Below are 17,536 nucleotides of genomic sequence, written 5' to 3'. Positions count from 1 at the left end.
CAATAAAACATGAATAATCAGAAATGAGAGACCTCTTAAAATGAAAACTGTGGCTTATCATCACTCAATAAATTATGTGTTGCCATATGGCTAGCAATACCCATCAGCTGAGTGGTATACCCACAGAACTAAAAGTAATTTCTAGTACTTAACTATGGGTAACTAAAAAGCTGATGGTGCCTTTTGACCTTTAAGTCCTTTTTCTGAACTTGTGCTTCTAATGAGCATTTATTCTTCAATTCAATTAATTATTTATTCAATCAACATGTAAATCTTGAAGGTCTATACCATACCAGGTACCATTCTAAACACTGAGGCCACGGAAGGATGTGTTCTCTTCCCACAAAGAGCATAAACATAGTTCCAAGAGAAAGACGATCAACAAATGCACAAATAAATAAATTGGGCAATTTTTTATATTGCATGATTTCTTAGTGGATATTGGATAATTTCTGATATCCATTAAGATGGGAGTAAAATAATGTGATTAGAAGGACTTCTTTGGGGGAGGAAGGTTGAAAAAGCAAGACTTGAAAACTAGATGAGAATTGGCCAGGCCTGCCCAGTTCTAAAGGCAGTGTGTGCCACAAGGTAAACAATAACCAAGAGCCAGAGATGGAAGATGCCTGATGTGTTTATAGAACAAAAATGGGCCCCTGTGTTTGCAGTGTAATTTTTAAAAAGATGAATAAGTAGCAAGAGCAGAGAGATAGGCAGGGTGAAGAGGACTCAGGTCCTGGCAGGCCACAGGGAACAGGTTGGATTTTATGGTAAATGCAGGGAGATAGCTGGAGGCTCTTAAGCTGGGGAGTGATGTTTATTTATTTTAAGTTATTCTAATTGCTGTTTACAAACTGCATAGTAGGGGGACAAGAGTGCAGGCAGGAAGACCAACTGGAGGGTTGGGCTATAAAGATGGGGATTTGAATTAGGAGACAGCAGTAATGGAAAAAAGTTTACATGTTCATATCCTGCTTGGGATTCTCTGAGCTACTTAGATTTATGGGTGGATGTCTTTTATTGTTTTTGAAAAATTCCCTTATATTAAATCTCTAGATAATTCCTTTGCTCTGTTCTCTCTCTCTCTTGTCCTTCTGGAATTCCAAGTACTCTTATGTTACACTGATATTGTTCTATAGATCTTGGATCATCTGTTCTTTTTTCTTTAATCATTCCTCTTCTCTATGTTACATTTTCAACAATTTCTATGGACCATTCTTAGAGCTCACTGATTCTTTCCTAGGCTGTGCCATGTCAATTGATTAGCCCCTTTCCAGATTTCCTGGGCATTTTCCAGTTGTCCTTGCCTTCTCCAGCAGTAGGGAGCTTCAGACAGTTTGGATCTATGACTGTTTTCTCCATCTCCCCCAGAAAGATAGGTATTTTCTCTTTTCTCTTTCTCTAGCTACATGGTGTCTTCACCTTGCTCAGAGTAATGGGGTAGATGGTTGGGAGTTGCTGCTTGTCCCTAGTGGCTTAGGATTTTTTCATGGAAGGGAGAAGGGTCCCCATGGGGCTTTGTACTTCCTTGCAGTGACTGTCACATTCCTCTTGCAAGTCAACTTCTGGGGTGCAAATGTTTCCCTTTTTTAATCTGATGGTCTCTTTAGATTGTGTAACTAATCAGGTTTCACTTTTCTCTTCAGCTGCTAAAAATGCTTAGAGCCAAATATTTGGTGCCTACATAACAGCTTTAATTATGTTACAGATTCCAAGACTTGTTTCTGGCTTCCTTTTATGTCCCTACCCTTCTCTTTCTCTCTTCTAAGGTAGGCACTATTGAATTCTACAGACCCTTGCAAACTGCCTTAAATACCCTTTTGAAACAGACTCATAAAGAAGCAAACAGTGGCCTGCTTGAATAAATGAAAGAGAATAACAAACCTCTGGAAAATCTCATTAAGATAGTACCCTACTTCTGAGCAGTAGGCAGTCACTGCTCAAGAAATGCTGCTTGAAAACATTCAGATCAATGAACGGGGACCTTGCCAGTCATTGGGACATGTGACTGCTCCCTTTCAGTCCCATAGAACAGACCCCAAATGACTGTACCTGCTCTGGACCATAGGATCATTCACCCTATTTCACATCTTCCGTGGGGACATCACCGCATACCAATAGCTTGTTGGAGGGTGTGATAATTACCCCCAAATCGGTTTCCTTTATAAGTATTTGCAGCTTATCACTGATGAGTGTTTGTCTTCCTCACAGAGGGGCAAGTCAGGACACATTAAAGGCAAGAAATCCTGGTGGGGGTGATAGTGTCAGGAGCTGTGAGAGGTGTGACATTTTTGCCTATGTACAACTATCAAATTCCCTTACCGCAAGCTCGTGGATGCATGCAGAGGCCATGAGACTCCCAGGTCCGACAAGAAGAACAATCTGTCACTCATAGCAATAGCAGTAGTCAGAGTGTCAGCGTGCTTACTCTAAGCCCCTGCCGACACTGGGGTCGTATGATAGGGCCAGATGCCACCTGCACGCATAGTAGGTTGTATCACAGAAGAGGAACTCTGAACCTGTGGAGCCCGAATCCTTTATAAAGGGTGGTCAGTGTGGGGCACCTTGCTCCAGAGAGGGACGGCATCTCTAGCTTCCAAGAGGGCTGTCTATACAAGCATTCCTGGAAAGACTTTCCAGAAAAAAAGGGTAAGCTGTGCCTCACTGGTCAGACTTACAGAAATGAGAGACCCATGGAGAAGTCTCTTCCAATAGTATTAAATCAAAACTGAAATTTTCCTTGAATGATTTCTGCTTCATGTACATCCTGGGTGACACAGGCCCTCTGGTTCCCAAAGCTGCTTCTTTCCGTTGGGGGACACGGGCTTCAGAGCCATCTGAGCAAAACAGGCAGGATTCATGCTATCGTCTGCCACGTTTGGGGTTTGCTGGGTGTCATGAGGAGGATGGCAGTGGTGGTGGCGATGGTGATAATGATGGAATCTCTGTGTGGTTCCCTGCACTGTTAAGGTACCTTCATTCCTGAGTCTATTTATGTTTTCTCTAGCACATGAAAGACAAATGTCATCTCATGGCTCTCTGTACTATCCAATCAAAACATTCCATTGGAAAAGCATTTCTTGGGCACCTTTACAACTCACAGGCTGTGATGGGGGCTGTGGATACATATAAAATGGGCCACAGGACAGCTCACAGCCAACTGGAGGAGGAGGATCATTTTATAACCCATCCAGTGTACATTAAACCAACATTAAAAGTGGAATGAGTGCCATATTTGAAACGTGAATGAACCAGGGAGGGAACAGAGAGAAGAAGGCAGTTAATGCTGCCTAAAGTTTCAGGAGGGGAAGAGGAAAAGAGTAATGAGGGGAGATTGAAGAGAAGATGATGCTTGAGCTGGTGTCTTGAACAATGAGGAGTTGTATTAGTCAAGAAAGAAAGAAGGAACCTAAATATATAGCAATGTGTGAGGTGTTAAGATGTTTAAAATCTAGTTCCAACTTTCAAGCAGTTCATTATCTGCTGATTGAGTGCCGGGGATTAACATAGATTCACTTGAGGCAGAGGGACATTGAGAAATATGATGTCATTTCTTATTTTTGGTTTTTTTTTTAAGGGATCTTCAATTACCTATTTTTTAGTATCCAGGACTTACTGAAAACATTGTAGATATGGAGTGGTAAAAATAATGATGTGATACATGGATTCCAGAAGCCACATTAAAGGGGATATCTAGCCTGAAAGGCTAAGAAAGACTGAATGTTAGCTAGCTTTATTTCAATTTCAATGGAGAGCAGGAGTAGCCTGGCTATATTCCTTTGGAAGATTCTAATAAATTTTTATCATTTTTTCAGATTGTTATATTTACCCTGTTTGCCAGTAAAACCTGGTAGTAAAAACCTCTGACCATTTCAGCTTGTTTTGCTCAGTGATAAGGGTGGGAAGAGAGGAGACCAGAAAAAAAAAAAAAGTGAGACAGCTAGATAAGAAAAGAGATTCCCAGGAAGAAGGAGGCCATGAAAAGGAACAGATGGAAAGGTTGATGAAGAGGGTGATCTGGAACTGGTCCTTAGCTCCACTCATTAGATAGACGGAGGGTTCATGTCTCCACTGAGGCATAAGAAATAAAGAACAACGTCAGAGCACAAGTCACCAGTGCTGAAAGTGTATGGAACCAACCCCAAATACGAAGGAGCACAGAGTAGGGGGTCATACCAACACAAGGGACAACTGCGAGAAAAGAGGGGAGTTGAGGCGGGTTTAGACAACTGGAAGAATTTGGAGAGGTGAAAAGGAAGGAGGTGTCCCACCGAAAAGGCAAATGTACTTTTCTGTAATGTGACCATGGAAAGGAAACTCTAAGGCCAGTTAATTCTTGTCAGATATGATTTTCCCAAAGACAATTCTATTATGGTGACCGGTAACTGCAGTTGGCCTGATCCTAAAAAAGCAGTCTGGGCTACTGGGTGATAGTAAAGGTGACAGTCACCTGCCTTTGCTCAGCGAATGGTTTTTGTTCATTGGCAAAGATAGGATTCTAGTCCCAGGGCTTTGTGGACCTGACATCCTACCTAGCCTTGTTAGGTACCATCCACGCATGATCAGAATTACTCTCTTGTCTCTGGGCTGTCCTCATGAAAGCATGGTCTTGGCCATGCCAAATTTTACCAACTGAGTCTTCCCAGTCTTTATAGCCGCTCATTCTAATACTTCAGACAGCTTTAAAACTAAAATCCCATCTCAATTAGCTTTTTCTTATTTATACCTATCAGTGGTGTCTTGCAGCTAACAGACCTACCAGGTGTCTGTCTTTATTTAACCAACTTTATACATCACACGCATAAATAGCACTACGCTGAACATCCTGATGGCAAGAACTGTGTCTTATTTATCTTTGCATTTGCAGTACCCAGCAGAGCAGCTGGCACCCAACAGGCCATAAGAAACATTTATTTCATAAAGGAATAATGATAACACCAAAATGTATTCTAATAGCAATGCCACAAATGACTATTTTGGTGCAGTCCCTATTAACTCATGGTCAATCAAGAAATAGAGTGATTCATGAAGGGGAGAGCACTCCAGCCAACGGCATGGAAAATGAGGGGAGGAGGGATTTTGCATTTTTCTGGGCCCCTGATGGAAGAGAGCCATCCACAGTCATTAGCATGGCAACCACCACCTCCACCCGCTTCCTTATATGTGGAAGTGGTATCAGAAGAGGGAGCTGATCTCATAGCACGAAAAAAGCTAGTTGGAAATGTTGGTGTGACTTTTCCCAGATGTTAGCATTGCTATGTCTTTTTTTTTTTTTTCCCACTAAGTTCTTAAATTGTAATTCCAGTATAGCTGGCATACAGTGCTGTATTAGCTGCAGGTGTAGAGTCTAGTGATTGAACAATTCTAGATGTAATTCTACACATCACTTTAGCACTGCTGTATCTCATCCCCAGACTAGACTGGGCAGAAGTTGCCTAAAGTGACATTACTGAAATATTTGGTGCTGTGGAATGTGAATGCGGGGAATAAGAACATTCATTTTAGAGACAACAGTCCTAAAACTCTATCTCTTGCCATGGAATGACCCTGTACTAAATGTGATAATGCACTTGAAGAACTTAAGGCAGTGCACACCTTGTAGTAAGTGTTCAAAGGCAGAAAGCCACCCTTGCCGTCATTGTCATGATTATCAGTGTGAGGGTCAAGGCCGAGGGTGGTGTGGCAGGGCACCAGGGCAGAGGCCATGCCCAGGAGTCCTCCTGTGGTAGGGCTGAAAGGCAGCACCATCCTTGGTTGGGACCATCTCATACCATCACATTAAATGGGTGCCCCAAAAGAGCCATCCCAGAATTGCCTACACCAGCCATTCAGTTCCTCACTGGCTGAAGTAATGGGGAAGACAGGAATTGAAATCAAAGTGTCTAGGATGGGCTTGTAGCTCTGTCTTTGGGTCAGTTTCTGATGCCTCTGTGCATCAGTTTCCTCATACTGGAAAGGCTGATGTAGGACGAAGTGAGATGAAGTAAGTAAAGGTATATACCATACCTTCAAGACACTCCTTCGTTACAGACCCTGACTCCTTTCCTGAAGGTACCAGGAAGTTGACCTGCTTCCCTTTAACCCATCACCCATATTTATGATGTGAGACAGACTGTGTGTGAAATGATTCCATGTCGTGAATATGTATGAAAGGGTATGTGGCTGTATAGGGGTGTATACAGAATTTTATGTGCTTGCTAGGGTTGCTGAAACAAATGGTCACAAATGGGTGGCCTAAAACAGCCACAGTTTACCAGCCCTGCTGACACCTTGATTTTAGCCCTGTAAGACTCCAGAACTGTAAGAGAATAAACCCAGTATTGATCTAAGCTTCTAAGTTTATGGTAATTTGTCACAGCAGCAACAAGAAACTAATACACCCTAAGGACTCACAACCAGGGCAATTGAATAAGTCTGAGAAGCCAGGGAAAGGGAGATCCCCTCAGAGGATTCTTTTACTTTGCATTAGCCCTGGATGGGGGCAGTAAGGGGGAGTGGAATCTTCACAGATACAGTTCTTCAGTGCGGACACGGTCATGGCAGCAGCCTCCATCTAGAGGTTTCAGGTTTGGATGATCACAGAACAGAGCACTGGATCAATATCTAGAGCCCCATTCAAATACCATGTCTCCTCCTTAGTGGCCCAATGGCCAGAAACACAGGATTTGGTCAGTGGGGACAGAGCATATCCTCTATGCTGTCTTGCTTCAGGGGATCCCCCTACAAATCTGGGCCACATCCTCTGGAAAGAAGCTGCCTAGTAAAGTAAACCAAAGATATTTTCTGCTACTGGTGGGGGGGGGCGGTTGCAGGGGTCCCCTTAGCCTGTGACCCACAGTAGACACAGAAGAGGCCTGACACCCAGCCTTGCTCCCCTCACAGAAAATACTGGTCTAATCTTCCCCTAAGCAGACTTCTAGCTAAGGGTCCTGACTCCTTGGCAGCAATCCTTCACACCCTGTGGAACAAAGTCTCTATGACCTAGCCCATCTTAGCACCCTGTGTGGGTCAAGCTCTCCCGTCTCCCAGGACCTCCATGCCCTTGCCTGTCCCTATGAGTTGTACCCTGGGAGAGGAGTGCTAGGTTTTCCAATCTCTGGCTCTGTCCCTACATCTGTTTTAATAGTTAAGGCCCACCACTGGGTTTCTAAGCCTCAATTCAGGCTGACCACTAGGACAATTTTGTTTGTTTGGCTACTAAGCTCTTAAAGCCTGTGGCTAGTTTTGGAGGAGACTGGGAAACAGAGCTGCTCTCTGACAGCTGGAGAGGGGATGCTGCTATGGGACAGGGCTTCCCCAGCTGTTGACAGGTCACTCAGAAAAGGGAGTGAGCAAGGTAAGGTGGAAGAACGCTTCATCTTCAAGCAGAAGCCAGGCATAGAAGGGCATCAGTATGTCCCACCTAGTATGATGACATCTGGTGGGTCAGTAGTGGAAGAGTTAATACCCAGAAGTCATGAAAACCATCTCAATCAGCAGGGTAGGATCAGACCACCAGTGCCCAGTACCATATGGGGCTCTGTGCCCTAGAAACCAAACGGTGGGTTCAGAGTGGCCACATGGCCATTTTAATTATGCCCAGCATGTGGGAGAATTGAATCTTGCATAGCTCAAGGGAGCTAGTCAGACAAAATCTAGAACAAAATCAACTCACTGACACAGATATTCATGCAGCACATTCTAGGTGCAAGAGATGGTACTGCCCACACAACAGGCACAGAACAAGCTTTTCAGGCATCAGCCAACAGAACAGGAAAGCTAAGGCACTTCTGGGCCATGCGTCTCAAAGGCTATGTCCTAGAAGCTGGCCCTGTTTGAGATCAAAGGGCATACTTCATTTGGGGAGGGTAGCAAAATCTTCAGAGGGAGGTGGCATTTGGAAAGGGTCTTTACAGATGGATGGGATATTAGCAGGCAACAGCAAGCAAAATGTGAGTGAGAGAGCTTATGAGACAGAGGGCACAGCAGGAGCCTAGGTGGGGAGGACAGAAGCTCAGGGGTGGCAGAGCTCAGTTTGACCAAAGGTGGGGAACCACATGGGCAGCCCTGGGAGGTGATGCTACAGGGAAACAACATCCAGAGCCTTGGGTATTGAGCCAAGGGCTGGACCTTGACTCAGTGCAGGGTAGAGAATGTAGGTGGGAAGGGAAATGACATGGTCAGAGGTGCATTTGAGAGACAATGGTCAGGAGGTTACTTGGATATGCGGGATTCAGTTTTCTGGCATGACCTTTAAGTGGTGATCTTCAGCATGTAATCAGACTTTGCCCCCATCATTGCATGTGAGCAGCACTGAACTCAAAGGCCCACCTTACACCCCAGTAGTTGGGCACTAATAATTCTTCTGGGGGCCTTACCTTTTCTCATTTAGCAGTGGGGTCTACAGTGCTAAAAGGAAGGATCCCCTAGCTCATGGGGAAAATGTTCTTCAAATTTGTGATGATGTTACATGCACACAATTAGATGTCGTGATAAGATGGGTCTGGGGGCACGTGGGTGGCTTAGTTAAGTGTCTGACTCTTGATTTCTGCTCAGGTCATGATCTCAGAATCATGGGATCTAACTCCGTGTTGGGCTCAGTGCTCAGTGCGGAGTCTGCTTGAAATTGTCTCTCTCCCTCTGCCTCTGCCTCTTCCCCTGCTTGTGCTCTCTACATAAATAAATAACTAAGTGAATAAAGAAATAATAGATAAATAAAATCTTTTTAAAAAAATAATAACATGGGTCTTATTCCTCCAACCTCTTCAAGCCCTTGGACGATACGTCCTTGAGAGGGGCATCTAGTTTCTAGAGCTTTTACATTCAAACAAGAATGGCTTCTAGTAATCGGTATGACCTTGGGCAACATTCAGTAAACGTCCACTGTGTGTAAGACATGCCACTTTCTACCATCTAAAGGTATGCGCTAATCCATGTGTGCACTCCTTTACAGTCGCCTTTTACTGGAAGCTCGGTTTCTCCCTGTGTGAAATGAGAGGCTGGAATGAGCCATGTCTAGATCCTTGGTTCTAACCTCCTGCCCTCCTGCCAGGTAACTGGATATGAGACAACAAAGACCAGGTTGGAAAGGAAGCAGTTTAGGAGCCCATGCACAGACACCATAACAAACATAGGAGAATTATCTCTGAGGCCATTTGAACCCTAACTTTAATAGATCCCAGTTAAAGATGCTATGTATTTATCTGAGAGAGAGAGGGAGAGAGAGAAAAAAAAATAAGCAGGGGTGAGGGGCAAACAGAGAGGGAGAAGCAGACTCCCTGAGCAAGGAGCCTGATGTGGGGCTCCATCCCAGGACCCTGAGACCAAGACCCAAGCTGAAATCAAGAGTCAGACACCTAACCGACTGAGCTATCCAGGCATCCGCAGTTACGCAATTTAGATAAATGCATGCCTTCGGCTGTTCAGGCTGCTAAACAAAAGGCTTCAACAACAGATTCATCTCTTCCTATTCTGGAGGCTGTGAGTCCAAAATCCAGGTGCTGGCTGAGTCGGTTCCCACGGAGACCTCTCCTCCTGCCTTGCCGACGGATGGCCAGCCACCCCCCGACTGTGTCCTTACATGGCCTTTCCTTGGTACATGTGCAAGAAGAGAGAGGGAGTAAGATTTCTCCTGTCTGTCCCTCTGAGAACATGAATGCCATCATGGGAGCTCCAACTCATGACCTAGTTACTTCCCAAAGGCCCATGTCCAGATATTGTCACATTGGGGGCTTAGGCCTCAACATATGGATTCTGGGGGAACACAAACCTTCAGTCAGCAACAATTCATATATAATAGGCCCAGGTTGAACAATTAAAGAGGATTTCGGAAATGCTTGGGTTACATTACAAAGCATAATCATGAGACATCTTTGGAGGGAGGTGTTACGACCATCCTTCCGATCTTACAGGGGAGGACAGTGTAGAACAAAGAGATGAAGATGACCCAGCTACCCAGTGACAGAGCCAGGATTTGAACCATACTAGCCCAGAGTCCTTGTGCCTTGTGCGTTATAAGGCCCTGTGCCACCATCCAGAATGGAAGACGTGGGCCCTGTGTTCCCAGAAGCTGCTCCTTGGAGAACTGCTGCTTAAGATGTGATGCTGGGCCAGACAGGCTATTGCTCTGACCCAGCTAGGAAATGCTTATATTAAGCTGTCTGTATGCACAGGCTTTTCAGGAATGTAATTCTAACCTTAAAAGAATAGGATAAAATGCAACTTTTCAATTCAGATTAAAACCATTCAATCATGGGGTACATGGGTGGCTCTGTCAGTTGGCTTTCCGACTCTTGATTTCAACTCAAGTCTTGGTCTCAGAGTTGTGAGTTTGAGCCCCACATTGGGCTCCACACCGAGCATGGAGCTTACTTAAAAAAAAAGAAAGAAAACCCATTCAGCCATGAATCACTATATTGTACACCTAAAACTAATAGAACATTGGCTGTTAACCATCCTGGAATTAAAATACTTTCCAAATCCATTCAGTCATAAAAAACACTCATCTTCTGTCCAGGTATTTCCTCTCTTTTCAAGAGTTTGGTATAGTCCCCATATGAAGAGACAACACAATCCATTCTCATTTCTCAGACCACAGGCTCTTCTCTCAGACCAGAAAGGGACAATTTTCAGTGTCCACTACTAGTACTCCAAACAGTCCCCATGGAAAAGGAGAAGCACGTCTTAAAAAAACAAAAAAAGGAAACAAAATACAATATGTTGTAAATCCTTAATACACAGCCAACAAATAAACCACTTGCCTCTTAAGAAATGATCTCCACATTCACCCCAAAAACCTTTGCTCTTTTTCCACTAGAACACCCAGGTCCAGCTTCCATAACGCTGTCCCCTGCAGAAGTAGAGGTATAGAGGTGACTTGTGCCCATTTCACACATGGAACAATCAGGGTCAAGACAAGTACAAGTGTGTGCTTATAGGGCATCCCCTAATGCCCACCCCTGACCCTGGCACTCATATTGTCATCAGAGGTTCTTCCACACTACTGGGCCCTGGGCCGGTTTGCGCTCAGGTAGCCCCTCCAGAGGACATTGAGAAAAAAGGGCAGGAAAGATAAGACAGCAAGGCTGGTGGGCCTGGCAGCAGTGTCTATGGGCTGTGAGATTATTCCCTTTTGAGCTGGATACTGGCCTGAGGTCACTGGTGTCCTTCAAAACCACTCTGTTCTTGGGCTCCCTGCCAGGCTCCTTGGTCTACTTGCCAAGGAGGAAGCAGGTGGACGGGCCCTGCGGTGGGTTAGGCTGCTGGGAGGCTGGCACTGGCTGGCCAGAGCAGGGACAGAGTGGAGCTGGTGCCAAGGGCCAGCTGGAGGGTGGACAGCCCTCACTGAGGCAGCCTCTCAGGGCTTCTCACTGGCAAAGGGTGAGAGCAGTAATGACGGAGCTGGCAGGGCCTGTCCTACGTTAGCATGTACCTCCTATCAGGCCATCACTCTGCTTTTCTTAATCAGCCAATGAGCATTTTCTGAGCCCCAACTTTGTGGTGGCACCACTGGCTAGACAAAAGACAAAGACAAAAGACAAGCTCCCCAGCATCAAGGACTATATTGGTTCACGGGAGATGGGCCCCTCCCTGGGGAAGGAGCTGGTGAAGCCCCTGTGGGCCCCACGCTTTGGGAGACTGGAACGGGGAAGGAAGTGCTACGCTTTTCTAGACACTGATAAACTTCAATTAAAAAGACTTGTTGTTGGGGCGCCTGGGTGGCTCAGTCGGTTAAGGGTCCAACTCTTGATTCCAGCTCAGGTCATGGTCTCAGAGTCAGGAGACTGATGCCCTCATCTGGCTCTGCGTTCAGTGGGGAGTATGCTGGAGAGTACCTCTCCCTCTGCCCCTCCGCCCACTCTCATGCAATCTCTTTCTCTCTCTCTCAAGTACATAAATAAATTTTTTCTAAAAAATAAAAAAATAGGGGCACCTGAGTGGCTCAGTCATTAAGCATCCACCCATGGTTCAGGTCGTGATCCCAGGGTCCTGGGACTGAGACCCACATCAGGCTCCCTGCTTGGTGGGAAGCCTGCTTCTCCCTCTCCCACTCCCTGTGTTTGTGTTCCCTCTCTTGCTGTGTCTCTCTGTCAAATAAATAAATAAAATCTTTAAAAATTTAAAAATAAAAAATAGGGGTGCCTGGGTGGCTCAGTTGATTAATATCTCTGCCTTCAGCTCAGGTCATGATCCCAGGGTCCTGGCATCACAGGACTCTGCTCAGCAGGAAGCCTGCTTCCTCTTCTCTCTGCCTGCCTCTCTGCCTACTTATGATCTCTGTCAAATAAATAAAATCTTTAAAATAAATAAATAAATAAATAAAATAGAAAATAAATAAAATCCCTGTTAAAGATCCTATGGGGGCCCATGAATGATGCTGACTTCTCTGTCTCCTTTGTGGGTGCAGCTATCTGGGAATGAGCTGAGTCGTCCTGGGACCTGTGCCCCTCCCAGGCCGGGTGGAGAGACCTGGCTGGTCCAGAACAGTAGTGAGGGGCCACCTGGGGGGCTTGAAGCTTGCACTAAATAAAATGTAAAATGAGGCTCCTCAGTTACATTCGTGGCCTTTCAGTGCTCAGTACCACCCATAGCTGGGGGCTGCCAGCTGCCGAATTGGACAGAGCGGACAGAACTCTTTTCTCATCCCTGTAAGTCTCATTGGCTCATCTCTGTGCATCAATCCTTGCAGCAGAGAAGGGCACACACTCAGGATGGGGATTAAGGAGGGTGTGTATTGTGATGAGCACTGGGTGTTGTACGTAAACGAGGAATCACCGAATTTTACTCCAAAAAACAATATTGCACTCTCTGTTCACTACCTAAAATTTAAACTAAAAAAAGGAAAGAAAGAAAGAAAAGGGCATACCCTGGGTGAGCCGTGGGGGGAGGAGCCTAAGCCACTTGGGGCAGGGGTAGGGATGGGGAAGGCAGTGGAGAATGCAGAAGCTCCTCCGAGCAGGACTGAGCCCAAACCTCACCTTGACCTCACCTTGAGTGTTGGTGGTCCCTACATCTGAGGCCCCCTGCTTCTCTTTCCACATGTCTCCCTGAGTCATCTCCTCCACTCCATGGCCTCACTGACTAGTCCTCAGAGATGCTCAGGCAGGCTGTCTGTACAGTTCAGTGGACCTCAAAGTACATTAGATCCCCTTTGAGGGTTTCATAAAAGACAGGATCATGGCCCTTCCCTTCCAGTTTCTGATCAGCAAGCCCGGGGATGGGGCCAGAGAAGTTGCATTTCAAACAAACCCCAGGTGACAGGTGCCCCTGAGGCTGCTGGTCCAGAAACCACACTTGGAGGATCTTGGTATGGTCTAAAGATCCTGTTCATTGATTCATTCCACAAGTATCCACGCAATGATACCATGCACCAAGGGCTCCTTCTAGATGTGAGCAAACCAGGCAAGTTCCCTGTGCTAAGGGGCTTACATTCGAGTGAGGGGAGACAGCCAGTAAACAAAGCTGTGTGGAGGGGTGATGAACGTTATGAAGAACAAACCACAGCAAAGGAAAAAAGCTTTTTTATAGGATCATCAGGAAAGGCCTCGCTGATCAGGTGACATTTGAGCAAAGACCTCAAGAAAGCAAGGGAGGTGCAAAGATATGACCCTGGCCTTTCTGCCCATCTTTAGCTTTTTAATCAGAACAATGTGACTCGTGGTTAATATGCTTAACAATCAAGGTCATCAGTCTCTGTGACAGCTAGGTTTGAAGGCAAATTCGATGGTGTATGTGTGTGCATTTTGTTAAAAAGAAGCCTGATGCTAAAGGCCTTACATTTCATCTGGGTGGCTCAGTCATTAAGCATCTGCCTTTGGCTCTGGTCATGATCCCAGCTTCAGGCTCCTCCCTCCGAAGAAAGGCTGCTTCTCCGCCTCTCACTCCCCCTCCCCCTGCTTGTGTTCTCTCTCGCTGTGTCTCTCTCTCACTCTCTCTGTCAAATAAAGAAATAATCTTTAAAAAAAAAAAAAAAAAAAAAGATTGCATCTGGGCTGGCAGTTCCACCTCTGGGCCCCATCTGTCCACACCCCTCTCTGTGAGGTGAGGGGTCCCAAAGGTGATAAGGGGACTGCCGCAGAGCCGGTTTCCCACTTCTAGACGAGGCCTTAGGGTTCCCAGGGCAGATGGCTCCAGCCCATTTCTAGGGCCTTCAGGCTTCTTCCCTGCCCACCCCCACCCCAGGCAAAAAGGCGACTGAATAGCGGTGGGGTAGCCTGGGACCTGGGATGTCCTTACACAACCGCCCCAGGTCCGACCGACGAGACACAGAACGGCCACGGAAGGAGAGGCTCAGTGTGCCTTGCCGTCCCGGTTCCGCGAACGTCTACGGCAGGCCGGCCAGCCTCAACCGACGAGCCGAACGCTCCATACCTCCCTGCAGCTCTGGGGTCCAGACAGGAGAGGGTGGGTCAGTCACATGTGTCCACCGTTGCCGGAGGAATAAGCAGTGTTTAGGGCCACGACTCAGGAGCCTCTCCACCCGCACGAGGAACGCGGGCTCGCGGGTGGCCCCGGCCCCTCGGGCTGCCCCGGCCCCTCGCCCATGCGCAAGTTTCGCCGGAAGCGCCACCCCTCACTCTCCTTTTCAACACGTGGTATCTTTTTAGGCCCAACTGTCCCAGGCCTTAAACGGGGTTTCGGATAAGGCGAAGGAAGCAAAAGAGTTTCTGGTCCAGCTGAAGAACATCCTGCAGCAGATCCAGGTGAGCCGAGCCCAGCCCCAGGCCGGGCGGGCAGGGCAGGACGCAGGCGGCAAGTGGGAAGGGACGGTCCCTGCGGCGAGCATGTGGTCGGTGAGGAACATAGAGGGTTTAACTGTCCTACCGCGTAGCCGCAAAATATTGCTGTGTCTCTTACGAAATCCGTGCGTGTGCGGAGCACCCACGCTGGGTCACACATGGAGCCGAGCACAGGTCACGCAAGCACCGTCCCCGGCCACAGCGGCCCGTGGGCAAGAGTGCGCATGCGTGCGCTCTATGTGGATGCGCATGCGCCTGCGGTACGTGAGTGCGCATGCGTGGAGGGCCTGTTCACAGCTTTGAGGAACTCGGAAGGTATTTCTTTGTTTGCACGGAGAGGGGAGACCCAGGGCACTGCGTTCTTAATCTTAGATTAGGTCCACACTCGTGACTGCCTTTTAGTTTAAGCAGCTCTCTAAAGGCCGTATGTGCCAACACAGCCACACTGTGGGGTGCGGGGAGTGAGAGCCGCAGTGCAGGTCACCGCGCGAGGTCAGAATCTGTGCTGGTCTCAGAGACCCCGAAGGATCCTAAGACGGAGACAGATCCTGCAGCCAGAGCTCTGTATTGGGGGTCGTTTTCCCGTCTTCCGATTACAGAAAGCGAAAGTATATATTGTACAAATTTTGGAACGTAGAGAACAATAGACAGGACTAAGGAGTAGTTCACCATCATCTCCTCACCGTAGGTGACTGCTTCATGCTTTTGATAGGTTCCTCGTGACTGACACACATGTGCGTGCAAGCAGTGTGGAATTGTGCCGTACGTGTGCGTGCAAGCGGTGTGGAATTGTGCCGTATGTGTGCGTGCACACGGTGTGGAATTGTGCTGTACTTCACTTACAGCCTCCCTTTTTCCCCTTTCCAGTCTTTCATGAACATTTTGCACGGCTCCAATGAACAAGGTTTGAACTATGTGCCAAGATTCGTAGTACCCCTGCCCTGACTCACATTAACATTGTTTCCAGTGTAATAATGTTACAGATGTCTCTGCCAAGAACTTCTCTGAAATACTTCTCTGTGTCTCGCTCTGGGCACAATTCTGCGTGTCTTCTCCCTAAAGCTCTCTGCCTCCCCCAGGAGAATGGACTGGACTATGAAGCCTGCCTGGTTGCTCAATGTGACGCTCTGGTCGACGCTTTAACTCGGCAGAAAGCCAAGCTGCTCACCAAGGTCACCAAAGAGAGGGAGCACAAGCTGAAGGTAGGTACCTGGGTGATGACAACCTGGCCCTCCTCACAGCCTCTGCACCGCACGTGCGGATGCACTCAGTAGGTGCTGGGTCAGTATTAGGTGAGTGAAAGAATGGATGAATGAACGAATGAATGAATGAGGCGAAGAGGGAATGAACAAGCTGACCCCGCACCTGCTCACACTCACGTGACTTTCCCCAAAGCCATGCTCTCCCTGCAAAGCTGCATTCGGGTGCCCTGACTCCTGCTCAGGTCAGAAGTACCCTCTCTCATCTTCTCTGAGGTCCTGTTGTTTGTCTAAGGGACTCTGCTTCTCACCTTGTAGAGCAGAAGGGACCAGTGATGGTGGCGAGGCCATGCTTTGCTCAGGTCATCAGCTCTGCCATCTTCTTCAGGCCCTCTCTAATATCTCACACCCTCAGTAACGAGCAGTAATAATATGACCAGTGTCCCCCTCACAAGACACTGGGCTCCTGGTGTGAGCAGGTTCACGAACACTCTGCATCGTTGGAGGACTGCTTCATTGTCTTGGCGGGGGGGGGGTGTTCAACCTATTTTGTAGATATTTCCCAAATGAATTAGGAAACAATACTTCAAGGAAAGAAGGAAGGAGTGTTGGGGATGGTCTGTGTGTTCAAGTGAAGCAGCTGAACCGATCCAATTATCCATGACCATCAACAAGAGAGAAGAAAGACAAGAAGTTGGTCACTGGTTCCACAGGCAGTTTCAGACTGTGTACTTTCTCGGCTATCCAGAGCTCAGGAACAGAGTTCATTCTGTTGGGCATTGGGTCAGCTTGTTGGGAAGTGAGTCCATTTATCCCCCATGAGAGAGGGCCCATGGAGCTCAGGAGCCAGCACCCAGAGGAGAGGACACAAGGTGGTCCCCTCTCCCAGGGCTTTCTCCGTGCGACTTCTCCAACCCCCACTACAGCCTGGCTCTTCCTCCTCTGAAGAAATGATTACTGGGGGTCCTTTTCATCGCAGATGGTCTGGGACCAGATCAACCACTGCACTTTGAAGCTGCGCCAGTCGACGGGGCTGATGGAGTACTGCCTGGAGGTGATCAAGGAGAACGACCCCTCCGGCTTCCTGCAGGTGAGGCTGGGCTCGGAGAACAGAGACAGGCTTGGCTTCCCACCTCCAGGTCTGCCACCACTCCCCAAACTAGCTGAAGTTTGGGGAGAATCCCTTCCAGTGAATTGAGCAGATACTCCTTTGCTCAGAGATTCCGGAAGACCCAGGTTCTCATCTTGGCTCTGACTCTCACTAGCCGTGACCATGGTTCTGGGTCGTTGTTAAAAGAGGGAGTCAGATGTCATCATTTCTAGGGCCAGAATGTTATGAGTTTATGCTTTGGCTTCCAGAGACCCCTGCTCAACATTTTCCCCACAAATGGGAGAGGACAGTCTTTGCCAGACAAGCTGGAAAGACTGTAATGGAGGAAGTGAGTTAGCAGAATCCTCATGGCCCGTTATCTCAATGGGCAGATGTAGACGGATGGCCACTGCCCACAGAGCCCATGCAGCCTTGCTGCGGCATCCCCCCAACAGCCAGGCTGACTCAGGGCCACGAGCATCTCTCAAGAACATGACAGTGATTCAGATGGTGGCTCAGTCCTCTGTCTG

General features: G+C 47.5%; 1 protein-coding gene across 2 annotated transcripts in view; it reads left to right on the top strand.

The window, feature by feature from the left end:
- Positions 1–17,536, top strand: part of TRIM67 (tripartite motif containing 67) — a 44,854-nt gene that overhangs the window by 10,727 nt on the left and 16,591 nt on the right. For both annotated transcript variants that reach the window (XM_059170477.1, XM_059170479.1), the window contains 3 exons: positions 14,586–14,681; positions 15,797–15,919; positions 16,896–17,006. In XM_059170477.1, coding sequence (XP_059026460.1) covers positions 14,586–14,681; positions 15,797–15,919; positions 16,896–17,006 — 330 coding nt within the window. The remainder of the gene's footprint in view (positions 1–14,585; positions 14,682–15,796; positions 15,920–16,895; positions 17,007–17,536) is intronic.

The sequence above is a fragment of the Mustela lutreola genome, chromosome 4, assembly GCF_030435805.1.
Source record: "Mustela lutreola isolate mMusLut2 chromosome 4, mMusLut2.pri, whole genome shotgun sequence".
In the NCBI taxonomy this organism is placed as follows: domain Eukaryota; kingdom Metazoa; phylum Chordata; class Mammalia; order Carnivora; family Mustelidae; genus Mustela; species Mustela lutreola.
Note: the sequence above shows the minus strand (reverse complement) of the source record. Positions and strands in the feature narration are given on the sequence as shown.